Here is a 16,862-nt window from a genome sequence, read left to right as displayed (position 1 = left end):
TTGCTTTGAAATAATCCAGAAAAAAATTAAAAGAGGTGAGACATGAAATAAATTTGGCAAAATTGTTGAAACTGAATGATGGACATATGGAGGTTCATTGTACTCTACTTTCTTGTATTTTAAAATTTCCCACAAGTGGAAAAAAAATTGTAAATCATTTTTTAAAAGTGTGGTTCTCAAATCTGGCTGATGATCAGACTCTCCTGGGGAAATTAATAAGAAAGAAAGAAAAAGATTCCAGAAACTTGACAGTCCTGAATCAATCCTCTGTGGGTACATTTGTATTGGGTAGGAAATGTGTCATTTTGCAATTTCCCAGGACATAGGTCACCTCTTCTAAGGTCTGACCTGGGAAGTCTTACACCAGTCTACCTTCCTCCCCATCTCTTTCTCTTTCTTTCCTTTCTCTCTGCTCTTGCCTATTGTTTTCTCTTTCGGTACTTTATGGAGGGTGAGCGCAGGAATCTTCAGAGGAGCACAGGGCCCTCGATCTCACGGGAACGGGCACGGGCAGGCTTTCCCACTCTTCTGCGGGCCTCGGTGTCCTCACTGTTAAACTGATGTCTTACCCTCCCGCAGTGACTGGTTTCACAGAGCCCTCTTCCTGCCCCTGGGTAAGAGACGTGGCTCCTGCTGCCCAGGTACCTTGAAGTTGTTTGGGAGGCGCGGTCTTAGTAGTTGGGCCTTTTCCTTTCATCATTCGTAAATAGGCAACATCAAAATTTGTTCTTCAATAATTTATTTTTTAATATTGGTTTTTTTGAAATTTACAATTACTGAGGAAAACTTGAAGAAATCCAACAGAGTAAACAGAATACTACTAGGGACGACTAAATGTGCAAATTTCAAATGTTTTTTTATAATAAGTATAAATAACTCCATTTTTTTCACATTAAAAATGAGAATATTGATACACACCAACTATTACAATATCAACTTAAAAGAATTACATGAAAACACTGAAGTTTATTTGAAATCTTTAGAAAAAAATTATAAAGATTTATGTCAAGGAAAAGACTTACGATGCCCCAAGTGGAAACCATGTCAAGTAAAGATCATGTAGAATTATAGGTTGCCAATATTTTCTGGTGTTACGTCCAGACCAAAAAAATAAATAAAATGGTAGCCTTTACGTCTGGGGACGTGTTTCCCCTCCTTTTTTTTTTTTTTCTAGAACAAGTACGACAGTAACACACAGAGAAACTGCAGACCAAGGATAGAAAGACATATCCTCATGGTTATAGGGTTTTGCTGTCCCAATGCTCAGGTGTCACTGGACGCGAGGCCACTGCCCAGCACCGGGACACAGCATGAACACAGCAAATCAAACCATCATCACAGGCCACATCTTTACCTTCTCCAATCTCACCCCTGCTGCTTTCCAACTCATCTCTAAGGAGGTAGGATACTGAGAGGCAAGTATATATTGTGGCTGGGGAGTGGCTCTGGCCAAAGTTTCATTAAGCAGCAGCATGAGATTTTAACACACTGACTACTGACGCCATTCCTTCTCTCCTAGGGAAGGCAATGGAAGTGCGTCAGAGATGCCGACTCCCCCACTGCAGTCAGGAACTTGCCTGGCTCCACATGACCCAAAGCAAATACGTTTTCTCCAGAAGACACTACAGTGTTCTCCACAGAGCAAAAAAAACATCTTCATTTAAATAACCTTTACATTTGTAATAAAATAAATAAAGTGGACTCGACAGACATGAGCCTTTAACAAAGCAGCAGGTTGAGTTCATGAAAGCTGCTGCGTATACAGATGGTGCCCTAACAACAACCAGAAAACAGGTTATTGATATTATTCTTCTTATATCTCTAGGGCAGCATTTCAACATTAAAGAAAACAAAAAATCCCTCATACCTAAGGGCACATTATATATGTACATATTTTGATGCACACCTCAGTTGAAGTTCACCTCTTTAGAAGTGAAGATGGTGATAACCAAGAGTTGCACATCTTCCCACTAAAATATTCTGATGTTTGCAAGTGCATACGGTAAAGAGCAGCTGGTTTGCTTTTCAGTATGAACTCAGTCTCAGCAGCTTCAGAATCAGTCCATGGGAAAAGAACGAGTCAGGGAAAAACCACTAACTACTGAAAATCTCTGTTTTCCCTGAGCCTCCTGAGCTTCTCGCGAGGGCCTGTGGGCCACACGACTTCAGCTCCCCGTCTCTGAGCAATGCCAATGGAGGGCAGGTGGAGTGGCTCTGACTGTGTGTCTTTTCCCTCTTCTCGAAGGATGATGACACAGTCCTGGCACGCATCCCAAGTCCATAAAGTTCTGGGCCTTCCCCTCAGAGAGGAGCAACGGCCCGGGGCTGAATCCAACACCATTTGCTGCCAGTCACAGCTTTGCTTGAAGGCCACCTGGGAATGTCCCCTGGTTACCAAATTCAAGGCCATGACCCAGAGCTTATCTTTCCTCTCCTGCTCAAAGACACCGTCCAGCCTACTGTTGCTGGGACTGAGCCTCCAGTGGCATCCAGAGGGTTTTGAGTATAGCACCATGTTGGCGACCGGCTGCAGCTGGCTCACCTGTCTCCGGTTAGCCGTACATCTGCTTGAACTGAAAGCACTCATTGCAGTAGCCGTTGCACTTGATGTTGCCAAAGTGATCGCAGGCGGGGGCCCGGCAGCGCTGCTTGGGGGGCTCTTCGGGAGCCGGCTCGGCCCGGTGCCGGCACTCCATGCAGAGCTCCTCACTGCGGCAGGCCAGGATGTTCTTGCAGGAGGCCCGGGCGCACTTGGGCCTGGAGGCGCTCTGCGTGGTTCGAGGCATGTCTCTGCGCTGGCTCATTCTCTGAGGGGAGAGAGCAGAGAGAATTATGGCTCACAGGTCTCAGGGGGAGCACAATGTGGATGCTCCAAAGAGCTCTGTGGGGCGAAGAGCAGCGGCCTGACCAAGGGAACCGCAATTGATGAACAGGAGTTCTCCGAGGACTTCCCTTCCAATCCCACAAAAGGAGACCTGGCCCCAGGGAGGCCAACGGAACCCCCAATTCTAACACGGAAGCTACCAATGCTGGCCCAGCTCGCTTCCCTTTGGCCTGATAAGCAGACCTTATTTATTTAGACAGATTCCCCACTGTTCTGTAAACAACAGGAGAGGCGTCCATCAATCAGATGGCATTAAGTGGCAGCTCTGGACGCTCTGTCCCCTCCTCCTGTCTTCTTTTGATAAAGGATCAGTAAGAAAGTCTGCTGGCCACTTAGGTGTCTGTGCTACTACTACAAATCCAAGCAGTCTCTGGTCGCCATCTGGCTTTGGGAGGCTTCTGAAAAAGTGTGACTCTACAGCTTATTTTATTGGCTTTTTAAAATGAATTCTAAAGTATACTTAGGCCATTTAAATCAACAGTAGTTGCTACACTTCCAACCCCAGCACCACAGGTGCTTCTTCCCCAGGTTCTTCCCTGGAACTCAGCAAGGAGGAAAGGATGCTGATCGCAGTCGGTCGGAAGAAACTGCTCCAGCGAGGAGGAGTGCCTCCCAGGAGAGGGCAGAGTGCCTCGAAATGTCTTACCAGTTGCTCTTCAGTCCTTTTTGCTTCACGAAGTCTCTGATTTTGAGCTTCAATGAAACACTTCTGACAGTATCCTTCAAACGCGGTGCTTCCCAGGGTGCCACATTCCCTTCCTAGGCAGGGGACCGCATTCTGGAACCTGGAGGCTGTGGGACTGGCTTTCCCCGAGGCAGCAACAAAATCTAGAAGAGAGATGATGCTAATCAGTACCACATATGGGTCACCGAGCAGAGTGACAATGACATGAGAGACATACAGGTTCCAAATACCAGCCTTCTCTCTTCTCTTCTCTCTCTCTCTCTCTCTCTCTCTATATATATATATATATATATATATGTATGTATATACACACACACACACACACACACACACACACACACACAGACGCCAAAAAATGTATAAAAAAGTATATATAAGAAAGGAAAACTGTATTGAAATTGTAATACTCAATATATACTGATAACAAAAGATGAATACAAGTCACGTTTGACTTCTGCAATTACAAGAGGTGCTCAAAGTGGTTACCATCAGCGTCCAGACACTTCTGATTATGGTCAACTACTGCTTGAGCAACATTGACCAAAGTGTCCAATTGTATATGTTTTTTTGGTACTCCTGGGTGTGTGTGTGTGTGTGTGTGTGTGTGTGTGTGTGTGTCCTTTTATAATTTTCAATTGAAAATTGGAACATCTCTCACTTTTGAACATGCCACACTGGTCAGTCACAGGAACAGAACAGAGACACATTAACTGCCCATCCATCTTTCAGATTAGAGATTTCTAAAACCACAAATGTTTCCTTACAATGTCAGTGGAGACTTCCTCTCTCCAACTGCTGCTCTTCAGATTTTGAGTTTTCTCTATTACACCAAAGTTTCAAAAGAAGTCTAAACTCTATAAAGGCAACAGCAAATGACTTATGGAAACAAATTCTATGAACTCTATCTACAGGGAACTTTCGGGGTTTGGAACATGGTATTCTGTGCCTTTTGCTTCTATGTTCGGCTGGCAGAGCCGCTGTGACTGTCCCTCTGATATTTTACCCCACTGCCCAGAGGGGCTCCTTTCTGGAAGTTCAAGGAAGAAAACCTGTTCTAGACAGGGATTTCGAAACAAGTTAGGAAATCCATCATTTCACTCACATTTATTTTCTCTGTACTCGAAGAAACACAGCGTGCAAAAGCCCTGGTTTTCTGGAGTCCCAAAAAACGTGCAGCCAGCTTTTCTGCAATTGTTTGTCCCTATCCTGTCCCCGGGAGTCCTTGCGGCCTGAGAGAGGCAGCCAGAGGGGACCTCACTCCCAGCTCTGTGACAAGAATGTGGGGAGAGACTCTGGAAGAGCTGCGACGGGTCCGACTTGGACCTCTGATGGCAGGAAGGAGGGATGCTGGAGCTGAGGTTCGAGGAGGACTCTGTCGTAGTCCTTTTGAAGCAAGTACTGCAGATCCCATTAAATGTCCTGGTGACATCCTGGAGGCAGGCTCGGCACTTACCAGGATCTAAATGCCTCTTGTCCGAGATGTGGCCCACATTCAGTTGCCGGGCATTGTGGCAACGCTCACAGAATCCATTGTGCTGCACGTTCAATGTGAAAGGGCAGTTAGGGCTCCTGCACTTCATAGCGGTGGTCTCGCTGAACAGGAAAAGGCTGGGCGCTGTTGGAGGGGCCGAATGAGGCCCCCCAGCAGGCTCCTCTGGGCCCCAGGCCATGGGCTCGTAGGCCTCGCCTCTAGAGGCGCCAAGCATCACGTCAGGGCCCTGCTTGCAGTTCAGCTTGGGGGATTTGTTTGGCTTCTTTTGCCGCCTCTCTGCGCATTCATGGCACCAGGGCTGGGTGTTCACGGACATGAAGAAAGGGCAGTTGGGTGTTTCACATTTTACATCCATGAGAGAAAGTTGGGGAACAGAAGGTTCCAAAGGATTCTGAGCGTGCAGCTCTCTCCGCCCCTGCTCTTTGTTCTCCTGCCACTTCTTGTATTCGTGCTGGACAAGTTCAAAGTAATCATCTACCAGGTTGATTTCTTTTGGTAAGTTAGCTTCATCCAACCTGAAGAATAAAAAAACCAATATGAGATCAGACACACACACAGTTCTCCATCATTAGCTCACAGAGCAAACTGGCACCATGTGGATTCAGGCAGTAACTTTATAACCAGTCATTGAAATGCAGGCCTATCACGAAGAGTTTGCACCTCCCACAAAACATGGTCTAGTACTTCATGATTTCAAAAATCCCGGTCTTCTCTAATCAATCTTGGTCCACCCAAAGTTATGGATAATTCTAAAGAAAGGGCTACTCTGGGGCTGCCTCTACACTTAATGACTCTATTCTGCTTTTAAAAAGTCACTTCTACTTTCTAACTCCTCAGAGATAACTGTGTAGTTCTTTTGGGACTAGTCTACTCTATGGTACAAACTACTTTGGAACTTTGTGTTCTGCATTTTGCTGTTATTTTAAACTGATGCCTGGTCTGTGTTAGAGTTAACTGTCATGAGCAGTAACTAAGAGGCAGACACACCCTCAGGTATTATTTATTTCTGACTCTGTAAGTTGTTGCTCTCCACTTTGGGAAACTGATTCTCTTACGCCTTCATGGTCATCTCTTTGTGCATTTCAAGTTCTAAGACCTAGGCATCTGTTTGACATAAAGCAAGTGTTTAAAATCTGGACACCTGTGCACTGTGCACTCTGGGTGATTCCTCCCCTTTCCTTGTGGTGAAATCATACGGCTACCACATAAACACATTCTGCAACCCAGTCTGTGTCTGGGGTGTCTGTCCTTACCAAGAAGCCAAGGAAAGAAGACTTTTGTTTCTAAGAATTCTCCCTTGCTAGTCCAGTACTAGGACAATTAAGAAAAACAACTGTCCTTAACATAAAGACATTTATAAAAGCCACAATTCTGATTCTCAGCATTCCAGATGTGCAAGAAAATCATGATGGATAAATTACGTGCTCCCATTTGAAACCAAAGACTGTGATCCTCTTTGACTTGTACACAAACCTCTGAATCTGTTTCACATTGGAAGAAACTGGCTTTAAATGACTTTACTGTTGAGCTTTGGGGTGGCAGCAGCGTATGTGACTGAATTAAAAACAGCTGAATTCAAGACAAAGGCTAGAGCTCAAATTAAAGTGCTTACTTTGCAGCATTAATCAAATGGGTGGTGCCGTGGTCCCAGCCTTGGACTGGGATTTCTATCACCATCAAGTACTCTTTCAAGAGCTTCTCCTTCATCTCATGTTCAGGATTTGTCAAAAAGTGAACTTTTAAGTCTTCAAATTTTCCTCGCTCTCTGTTAACAAGTGGAACAGCTCGGATTTCTGAGGGGGAAAAAATAACACATAAGCCAAATATGATTCTACTAAATGAGACTGTGTGTGAGGCTGCATAGGTATATAATGATTAAAATTTGAATATGCAGAAAGGATACAATAGAGTGGAAAAGTATTATCTAGCCACAAACTCAAATGCGGAAACAAACTGCACAAAACTCTAATATAAAATGCATTGTTTCCAGGAAGCTCGCAGAATATTAAGCAGCCTGGAGGCAGTGGATCTTATAGGTTAAATTCCCACACTTCAGACTCAGGCTGATCTGATTCGAACGCTGACTTTGCCACTTTCAAATCTGTGACATTAGGCAAGTTATTTAACCTCTATGAGTTTCAAGAGCCTTATCTGTAAAATAAGGCTACCAATGCTTGCAGCTCATAGGGATGCTGTGAGGATGAAATAAAACAATGTATCTACAACACTTACAAAGTGCCTATTGCACATTAAGCCATTACAGTAAGAGCTAATCTGACAGACATCTACCTGCTTCATGCCAGGCACTGTAGTAAAGGCTCTGTGTGCCTTAGTTTGTCATGTATTAACAGAAATGGTAGTAGCAATATGTATACATATAGCTTCTATTTGCAAGTAACATGCTGAAAGTACTTTGCAAGCCATACACAAAAAGGTAGGGGGTATCATGACTACTTCTATTGCATTACTGTTGCCAACCAAGCAAATAACAGATTACTGCTTTTAAAGACAAATAATACACGTCAACGAGACAATTTCAATGAGGACAAAAAGAGCAAACGCTGATGTTCGGTGGGAACAGGGTGTGCCGCTATCTACCAGCAGTTACAAATGTGCATTGATGCTCAGTTTTCTCACCAGGCCCACTGTCCTTCAGGGTCACCAGGGGTACAAAGTGTTGGCTGTCATAGCCGAGAACGATGGGGTATCTGTAGCATTCCTGGGCAGGCCAATGGAGAGGCAAGTAAATTCCGCCCACCTTCAAAGGAGCGAAATTGGAACCCGATTCCAAACTTCTCAGCATTTTGTCTGTTGAAGGAAAGAGAAAGAAAAAAATAAGGCCCTCAGGTGACTTTCATCCAATCCCACGGAGCTACTGTTGCCTGTAACTTTGGCAGCTGGGTTTTTCCTAAGAGCTGAAGCATGAGAGTTGAAAGGCACTTCAATACAGATAAACGATCTGTGGGAATCTCACCTGCAACGACAATGATCGGCCTTCTGAGGATGTTGCAAAGGACAAATATGTGTATTTCTTCCAGTGAATTATACTGAAGGCCACTTCGGGCTCCTGGGGTGTCTGTGGATGCCATTTTGATAAGGTTGTCCCACTCATCAGTCCAATTCTAAAGGGGGAGGGGTAAAGAGGAATAAAAATCGTGGAATGTACTTTGCATTAAAAAAAAAATCATTCTGAGTTCATGCTAGAGTTATTCATTTATATAACTCAGCCTACTTTTCCCCTTCCTGGAAATCATCATTCAAATGATCACCCTTTTTTCCCCATTTTGGTTTTCTTCCTTTACTTTTTTCCACTACAAGGCCAAAGTGGGGGAGGACGGGGACAGCACCTGCTTTCAAAAAAATCCCTGATGAGGCATAACATTGAAGCCCCTCATCCAAATGTACACAAAAATCCCAAACTTGTGACTGAGAATGGTGAGGTCTGAATTTGACTGGCTGGCTCAGTACAGCATGCAAAGGACAATCAAACTGAAAACCAACCAACACGTCACAGGGAAGGCCATGAACAGAATGATCAAGCTAAAATAAAGACATACACAGCTGGGACTCTGCTGCCCTGAAGCCTCCCAGGAGGGATAAAAGCCTCCAGTTCATCCTGCAGGAGGTTTCTGGTGTTTTCCGTTGACTACGCTTTGCTTAGCCAAGTTCATGTGACTTAGTACATCAGACGCTGCTGAGAGCAGGGGCTGGCCTGAGGTACCCTCCCCCCACCATGATGCCGTGTCCATAGATGCTTAATGGGGGAGCAAAACATACCCGAGTGTCATAGCAAAGCCCCGTTTCCACAAATTCCTGAGATTTAACAGACTCCAGCTGCCAGCGGAATTCAAAGTTGCGTGTGTCCGTCTCCTTGAGAGTGCTGAAGAGCGCCTTCCTCAAGACCAGGTCTGTGTCCTGAACCCCCCACATGTACTGAGAAGCAGCATGCATCAGGCAGTTTCCATCACCTGAGGACACAAGGGAAGCAAATTCAAGCAATCCACATCCAAGGCCTAGCACAGGATCTCAGAATAAATGAGCCCTACTGCTATCATGGGAGACACAAGAAAGCTCGCAGCAATGCAAATGGTTGAATTTCTCAGTCAAAGGGCCCACTGATACCATTTCACAAGGTGATTGCAGCTTTAAGGGAAAAAAAAATCATTCTTGTCACTCTTATTTTTAGTGACTGAGACCAACAGAGCACAGGAACCAGGGACAGACAATCATGGGACATTGGTTCCAACCCAGCTCTGCCCTGACTCGTTTAGGTGACCTTGGGGGAAATTCCTCCACCTCTCTGATTATTTTTCCTCTTTGTGAAATGAGGGCATTGGATTATGATCTGTGAAGTCTGTCCCTTTCCAACATGCCTTGATGCTCTGGCTAAGACACTGACACGATTGCTCTCTGACTCGAAGAGAGAACACACAGGGAACATGCACAAACCAGGAAGCCGGCTTGGCTCCATTGCTAGACAAGCACGGTCTGGCTATGACTCAGTGGTAAATGACCTGACCATTCCACTGCAGCCTTCGGGGCCTGGGAGTTTCCTCTACTGGTTTGTAAGTGGGATTGAGAACACAGAATTACCACCTGCTTGCCCGCCCATCACTGCCCCCTCGCCCTCCCACAAATGCTGTATGTGAACCTGTTTGTTAGAAATCACAGAGTCCTTCTTAAAAGTTCAAGAGTGACTGGATGTCTATATTTGAAAATAACTCAGTGTTTAGAGCTGGCATTTAAGAATTTTGAGCCTTTTGAACAAAACACAGTTCTAATTTTATTCCATTCATTTGTTACTTTGATAGGTTAAAATCCACAATTTAAGGGACTGCACGTATTCCAACCTGCAAACAATTAACATTTTGGTGGAATGTTTAATAAACCCAAAAAACTGAATTTCTTAATCTCTTTTGGCAAGTGCACAATTGTTATTTATTTATTTATTTTTTTGCTGTTTCCATCTATTTTTATTATGGCAGGAGCTTGCACAATTGTTTCTAAAAAGAAAAGTTCAACTGTTTTCTTTCTTATAAGTAAGTCAATAAAGCTATTTGAAATTTTACCAAATTTTAAATATAGTCAAACTGTAAAAAAAAACCACAAAAACCCTCAAAAACACATCCATAGCCAGTATCCCTTCAATGTACACCTACAAAAACTAGCTAAATAAGTACTCAAACAAATGAACGAAAAAGATCACCCAAGCAGTGTGTCTTGGCAGAAGTGTAGCAACGACTGCATTCTGTTGAAATTTCCCCTTTGCAAAATCTAGAGCAAAGATAAGGCTTTTTTTCTTCTTCTTGTGCTTACTTTCAGTTCTTTATTGAGATGCACCAGTATAAAATTCCCTAAGTAACATCTGGAATTCCCCAGTGCTAAGTTATTTGACTAGCAATTGAGCAACAGCTATTGTACTTTTTGTTCTGGTGTGTAGACATTTAAACTGCGAAGTGCACCCTGGACTTTCCAAGTGGGTGTGGTCAGGGTGAGCTGGAATAGGGCTACTCATTATACAAGTGAAATCGCTGCAGCCAATAGATGCTGGAATTTTTCACACGAAGTTTCAATTTTATGCCACCTACTCCCTTCCTCATTCACCGCAGTCTCATATCCTCAAATGCAAACTTGTGAATCACCCCCTCCCCAGACCACTGACTTTGTAGAATCCTCCTATAGGTGGAAGGCTTAAAAAGAAACGGTGCCAATAAAAATCTGAGGAAAAGTCATTAGTTTCCCCCCACCCCGCCCCTAAATATCTTTCTTCCTTTTCCAGAATTTTAAGAAATTTTCTGGCAAGTGGGAAAGGAAAAGGATTCTGAGCCTAAATATCCCTATTTCCAGAAACTGTTATCAAAATGCACTGGCCTTTGTAGTTTTCTTTGTAGGGTGAATCCTTGTTGATTTAAATGACAAATCTTTGCAAAACAAGTATTTACTCTTTATATTCCATTTGTTTCTTAAGGAAATAAAGCAAGTGAAACTTAAAATGTCAGTTAATGCTGTTCGGAATAATAAGGTTTTCCCCCTTTCTACCGCTTTTCTAATTTGGCAGAATCTCTTTGTTTCCAACTCTCCCGAAGTTGACTCCATCCCTTTTTTGTAACAAAAAGGGAGAGAGTGAAAACCACAAACTGTCAGGAATATAAACCCCTTGATGATGACTTCACATAATTATCTACTTCTATGTATCACTTGATTTAGTGCCAAGAACAATGGAAACACTAGCTATCCCCATTTCTTTTTTTTTTCCTATCTGCATCTAAGCATCAATACTTCAAAAAATATAAGCAAGACGTAGAGCTGATGCACAAGAACCCCAGGCCCAAAGCAAGAAAACACGTCCCTCAAACACACCAAGTTACCCAAGTCAAAAATGGCCACAGTTACTGTACCAATGAAGTTACTTCAGTTCATGCTCCTATCATGTCATTGTCAGGCAGGACTTTCTGCACCTGGATGTAGGTATTATTTCAATTGGGATGGTTTAGGATTGTCACTGATCTAAGGACCTGATATTTCTGCCCTTACCTAGACTCCAAGCATTCAACTGATCTCGAACAGTCTACTCGCTTCTTGTGATAATTAGCTGTATCTATAAAGCAGAATTTTGTATCTGCCTGAAACAGTATGCTCGGATGTTTCTGTGATGTGCATACTCTTGCTCAAAGGAAATAATTAAAAAACAAAACAGTAAAGCTTAGAACAGGAAACAACTACTAGTGGTAACGGGCCATTGGGCAGATAGGCACAGACATCAGCAAGAAATGCAGTACTAGCCCTAAAAATAACAAAGTACAGGGCTAAAATCAGTGCTAAAAATCTCAACTATCTTGCTAGTTCATATCATGGGACCATAAACAACAGAACCTAGATAAGGGAGGAGTAGACAACAGGAGCCCCTCTTTTTTCCAACAGCCGTCCACTGGTTAACCCATAAAATGCCATCAATTTAATAAGTTCAAGGCCATGGTCACAAGCATCTTCTAATGATAGTGGGAAACAACAGTAATACCAGTTTTCACACCAGGCTTTCCTTTTGAACTTAAAGCCTTTTAGCATTTCCGTTACTGGCCAGGGAAGGGTATTTTACAGATGATTAAACAGTCCCAAGAAATACTTACATAAATCACCTAACAGGGGCATGGTGTTTAGAAATGCATTCCCTAAGCCTTGATGCTCTCTGCTTTCTAATATATACAATTCGAAAATATCCTTAATGAGAATATTCACAGAACAAGCTTGCTTTCATCAAATGCCCCCAAAGATTTTCTATACTAAGATGTCTATGGCCTCAAGAGATCTGAGTTTGGGCTAGTTCTATTCAAATTAAATGAATGGAGACCCAGCAGTGTGGAAGCCACCCCACCCCAACCCACCCACCCCCAACCCCCTAGACAAAAGCTTGTCTTACCATTTGTTTTCAGGGCCACAAGCTTCCTGACTTCTCGACACCAGTTGAGCTTCTTCTTGTTTTCCAGGGAGCCCTGGATGTTTCTGTCAATGAGGGCTTTTTGGATGATCTCCCGAAATTGTGGACAAAACTGGCAAGTTCTGAACATTTCCAGTGTGTATCGGTGCATGGATTTAAAATGATAAATGATCCCATTGGTAGGTTTAAAAATATCTTCTGGAGTCCTCTCTCTGATCTTCACAGCTTTCCGCATATTGCTCAAATACAAAGCCAGAGGAAGGAGTTGTTCAGCCATCCTGCCCCACAACACCTGAAGAGAAGGGGAAAAAGCCATTCCGTTAGCTTGACTTTGGTACTACTCCTATATACCTGCCTGCAGGAAACCCCAGTGTTTGATCTTCTCATTACCCTAATCTGTAGGCAAAAGATCTTAGTCACCTCTACTCCCAGGATACTAGCTGGCCCCAAAGATTAACTCACACTGGACTGTTTTAAGTTACATCACTCTTAAAGATTAGTCTAAACAAGAGAAGGAAGGCGGAGAGTGGGTATTGAGGAGGAGGGGAATAACCCTGTACTGGAAAGACAGTAAATATTTTGTGAAAAATCCTGCAATTTTATGCTGTCCCACAGGCATCTGATTATAGAGTTTCCTCGGTAGCCCCAAAGAGAAATATTTATAAGGCGTTTATTTAGAAAATGTATACTATTTATAAAGTTATAACTGAATGTTTTATAACCAACGCAAAAGCCTATTTCCAGCAAGATGCTTTGCAATTTTAAGAGCAAACAATCAGCAGTTTTCGAACCTCTCCACTGAATTTTACAACATCAGAATAAGAAGTAGAATAATAACAGTAATAGAATAATTACTACACTTCTAAGAGCAGACATTGGAGCTCAATTACTTTGATGCAACTGCCAACCAAATTTTATCATGCGTGGTACCAATACTCAGATATATTTCCCACCCTGTCTTCACCCTGAAATCTTCAAACATAATCAACTGGTGGAAGGAAATGAAAGTCTGGAAACAAAAGAGGAAAGAAATTTCAGCAAGGGACACATGTAGGGGAGGGGGACAAAACCAGCATCCACAACCCATGACAACAGTGTGGAATGATGTGAACGGACGTAACGTGGGATCTTTGCAGTGGGAAGCTGTGTGGAGAGCCAGCTGTCTCAATCATTGGCCATTAGTAGGGTGCATCGCTATATATCCTAATTTCTAAGATAAAGATGGTTTCAGAGTATGAAGATACTCCCTAGAAGTTTCCTGCATCATGCTATTTGCCAGGGCCAAGCCTCTAGTTGAGAAAGAAGTTAAACCAATATAAATGAGAGAAGAAACCTAGATATTAGGGAAGCCACTCCTAAGTGGGTCTAGGTTCTCTTAAAACCATTGATAAGGCGATCTGGATTCTTGTGGCCCACTCAATGGCGAGAGTTGGACTAGATGACCCCAAGAATGCTCCTGAGGAATTTTCTGGTAGTAGCTTTGGGTCAGGATCCCTAATCTGATTGCCAGTGCAGGTCTGGAGAAGTCATTCTCTGGGTAAGATATTAATCTCTCCTTTGATGTCAACCATTGCCTGCAGGTAGAATTAGGCCAAATTATAGCAGGACCACAAACACAATGAAGGGACAAAAATACCACACATACTTCCCCTTTGTGGCATAGCAAAAGTCTCTCTTATGATGTCATCCATTTGTCCATCCGTCACTTAACAAGCACTGTCTGGCCATCTATTGAAGGTTGTGCTTGACTCGGGGGCTAAAAATCCAAGACAACCTTCCTTACTCCCCAACTTGAAGTCACCCAAGCATCTTAGTCTGCAGCTCAGGTAACAGAAGTACAGGTCATGCTCCGGTCCCACAATCTCCAGGAGCAGAGCTTTGCCTTGAAACCAGGTCTTCCAACACCTGCCCCTTGCTATTCTCACAGCACCATACCTGTGGTTGCAATGCCTGCCTTTCCAGATGGAAAAGGACGGGCAATAGGAAGATTTTAAACAAGCTAGGTGCAGGAGTTTTGCTTTTCTAACTCTTCTATTATTTTCTTTTGCACCTAAAGATCTTTCAAATAGTGAGAGCTGTAAACCATGCAAGACATGTGAAGGTCAATATTCAACAGCCCGGTGTCATCTCATTCACAGGTTTAGCCTCGCACTGCCTGCAGAATTGCCTCCTTAAAAGAAATCAAAACCCACTGTCCAAAGTACCCCTTACTTAGATTTCTCCACACTTAAGATTCAAGAATAAATTTGACTGACCTATGATTGCGATGTCCTTATACGCAACGGCATACAAGATGGCCCTTCACTTTTAAGTTTCTTTTACCTCACTAACTTTTTATCAACAAATACCTCATGGAATCTTTGGAAAATATTCAAAAATTGTACAGAGAATTGCAAGAATGAAAGAAGCACCTTAGACAATGAGAATGGAGCCATGACTGGATGCTCAATAACCTGGGCCATTAGGGCTGTGGTCCAGAAGACTCTTTAATGAACAAGCGTGCTCCCAAAATGCTGCCTTGAGACACTTGACCAGACCGGCTTTCCCAGGAAAGATCAGAGGCACGGAGAACTGAAAACAAAGCCGTCTCCAAGAGAGCTGAGCTCCTTCCTTACTTAATACCACTGCTTTCCTGAGAGGCCAGGTGGCAGGATGTGGGACGACCCGAGCTGACAAAGACTGTCTGCCTGTGAGGTAGGGGCTGGGGCAGGGGCGTGCAGACCGCTCTACACTGGAGCCCCCAAAAGGCAGGCCAACGACTCACTTCTACATGCACTCTTCTGTTACACTGCTGCAACTGAAAACTATGGACCTCCTCCCCTGACTCCCCAGCCAACCCCTGCATAGAACTCTTTGGAGTGTCTGCAAGCTGTCCCTGGAAAGGTTGGCTGAGTGAGCCCTCCAGCCTCACCGGGATTTGTTGCCCAAGACACACCGCTGTTGCACTGGTCGTGCACAATCTGGGAAGAAGCCACAGCATTCTGCAAGGTCTACGTGGCTATGAGCTTGCAGCTCTCGGTTCCAAAAAAGACACGAAAAGGAGTAGAACACCAACGACCCCCCGACCAAACAGCCACGGGGGCGACTCTCCACCAGTCAGCTGCAGTGGAAATGCTCTGCAGAATCTGAAAGGAATAGCTGGCTGGAGGAAACCACGGCTGTCACCTTAACATCTGGCGCGGCAACCTCAACTCCCAGCATTCCAAAACCTACCCAATGAGCATAAACGGCCAACACACTGCCCTCCAGGACCGCTGCAAAACCAATGCCAAGTCGACGGGTCCAGCCCACAAGTCACTGCCAAAAGCGCATCCGCAACCCGTGCCCCGAGGAGCCCCGGGCAGACTGCACCGGGCTGCAGCGGTTACCTCTCCCGGCGCCCGATCCTCTCTCGAAGTCCCAAGTGCCAGGTCAGCACAGGCGAACGCCGCAGGCCGTGGTTGTGGTCGGGGTCGGAGCCGGGTGGAAGCGGAGCCCCATGGACGCCCGGGCTCCGGACTCGCTCGCGGGCTGGGCCGGCCGGGGGTGTGGATCGCGCCGGTGCCGCCGCTGCCGCAGGTCTCCCGCGGCCTCTCTTGCCGCTCCGCCCCCGCGGGCTCTGAGCACTCAGCACTTGGCCCGCCGCGAAGGCTGCAGACTGCCAGTTCTCTTTTTTCCCTTTCTGTTTTACCGCCGCGGCCAGGCCAGCCGGGGATTTCCGAAACCCAGGGACTTTCCACGCGGCGGGTCACGTGACCTGCAATGTCGCGGGTTGGCTCGCAGCCGCGCAGCGGTCCCGCCGCAGAGGGGCGCCGTGCACCGCCCGCCGCGCCGCCCCGCCCCGCCCCGCCCCGCCCGCCGCCCGAGAAACTCCTGCGCCCCCCCCCCCCCGGGGTGTCCCCGCGTGAGTCACCTGGGCATTTCGGAAGCTGAACCCAACGTCACATCCATGTGGAAATCGCGGTGATGGGAACTGTACATGAAGTAGGTTTTTTTTCAGTCGTTCTGAAGAAAAGCAGCTGTGGAGAACGAGGGAAAAATAAAAAAAGAAAACCCTAAAAACCACCCCGGTGTCCGGGACCTCAGGCCTCGGGCGGGTTTGAACAGCTTGGGCTGTGTACGTGATGAATTCGTAGGGGAGCGCCGGACTCTAGGCCCCCGCGGGGATTTCGAGAAAAAGAAACAGTCACGCTTGCTCCCTTACCACCTGCGTCCGTCAGCCAGGGTCCCCAGGCTGATGGCATGCAAGTCTGAGGTGACAGACCTCCTGGCCCTGCAGCCTTAAAATTCGCAGGAACCAGGCAGGTCTTAGATAAAATTAGGAATCTGAACAACTACCAACCAACCCCATCCCGCACTTGATTGATTTCGCCTTGTCCATTTCTAC

The 16,862-nt window shown here is 45.1% G+C and overlaps 1 protein-coding gene across 2 annotated transcripts; it reads right to left on the bottom strand.

Moving 5' to 3' along the window:
• Positions 1-722: 722 nt before the first annotated feature.
• Positions 723-16,314, bottom strand: TNFAIP3 (TNF alpha induced protein 3). 2 transcript variants are annotated; one of them, XM_019732785.2, is made up of 9 exons: positions 15,865-16,314; positions 12,479-12,788; positions 8,839-9,029; positions 8,036-8,183; positions 7,699-7,869; positions 6,674-6,854; positions 4,672-5,576; positions 3,531-3,712; positions 723-2,807 (listed from the first exon to the last, which is right to left on the bottom strand). In XM_019732785.2, exons 2-9 carry the CDS (start codon positions 12,771-12,773, stop codon positions 2,553-2,555), a joined length of 2,328 nt encoding a protein of 775 aa, XP_019588344.1. In that variant the 5' UTR covers positions 12,774-12,788; positions 15,865-16,314; the 3' UTR covers positions 723-2,552. The 2 variants fall into 2 exon arrangements, with proteins under 2 accessions (XP_019588344.1, XP_019588345.1); XM_019732786.2 differs by having other exon boundaries at positions 1,157-2,807; positions 5,023-5,576; positions 15,865-15,996.
• Positions 16,315-16,862: the final 548 nt, after the last annotated feature.

This window comes from Rhinolophus sinicus, linkage group LG05 (genome assembly GCF_036562045.2).
Source record: "Rhinolophus sinicus isolate RSC01 linkage group LG05, ASM3656204v1, whole genome shotgun sequence".
Taxonomy (NCBI): Eukaryota; Metazoa; Chordata; class Mammalia; order Chiroptera; family Rhinolophidae; genus Rhinolophus; species Rhinolophus sinicus.
The sequence above is the reverse complement of the archived record's forward strand: the minus strand, read 5'-3'. Positions and strand labels throughout refer to the sequence as shown.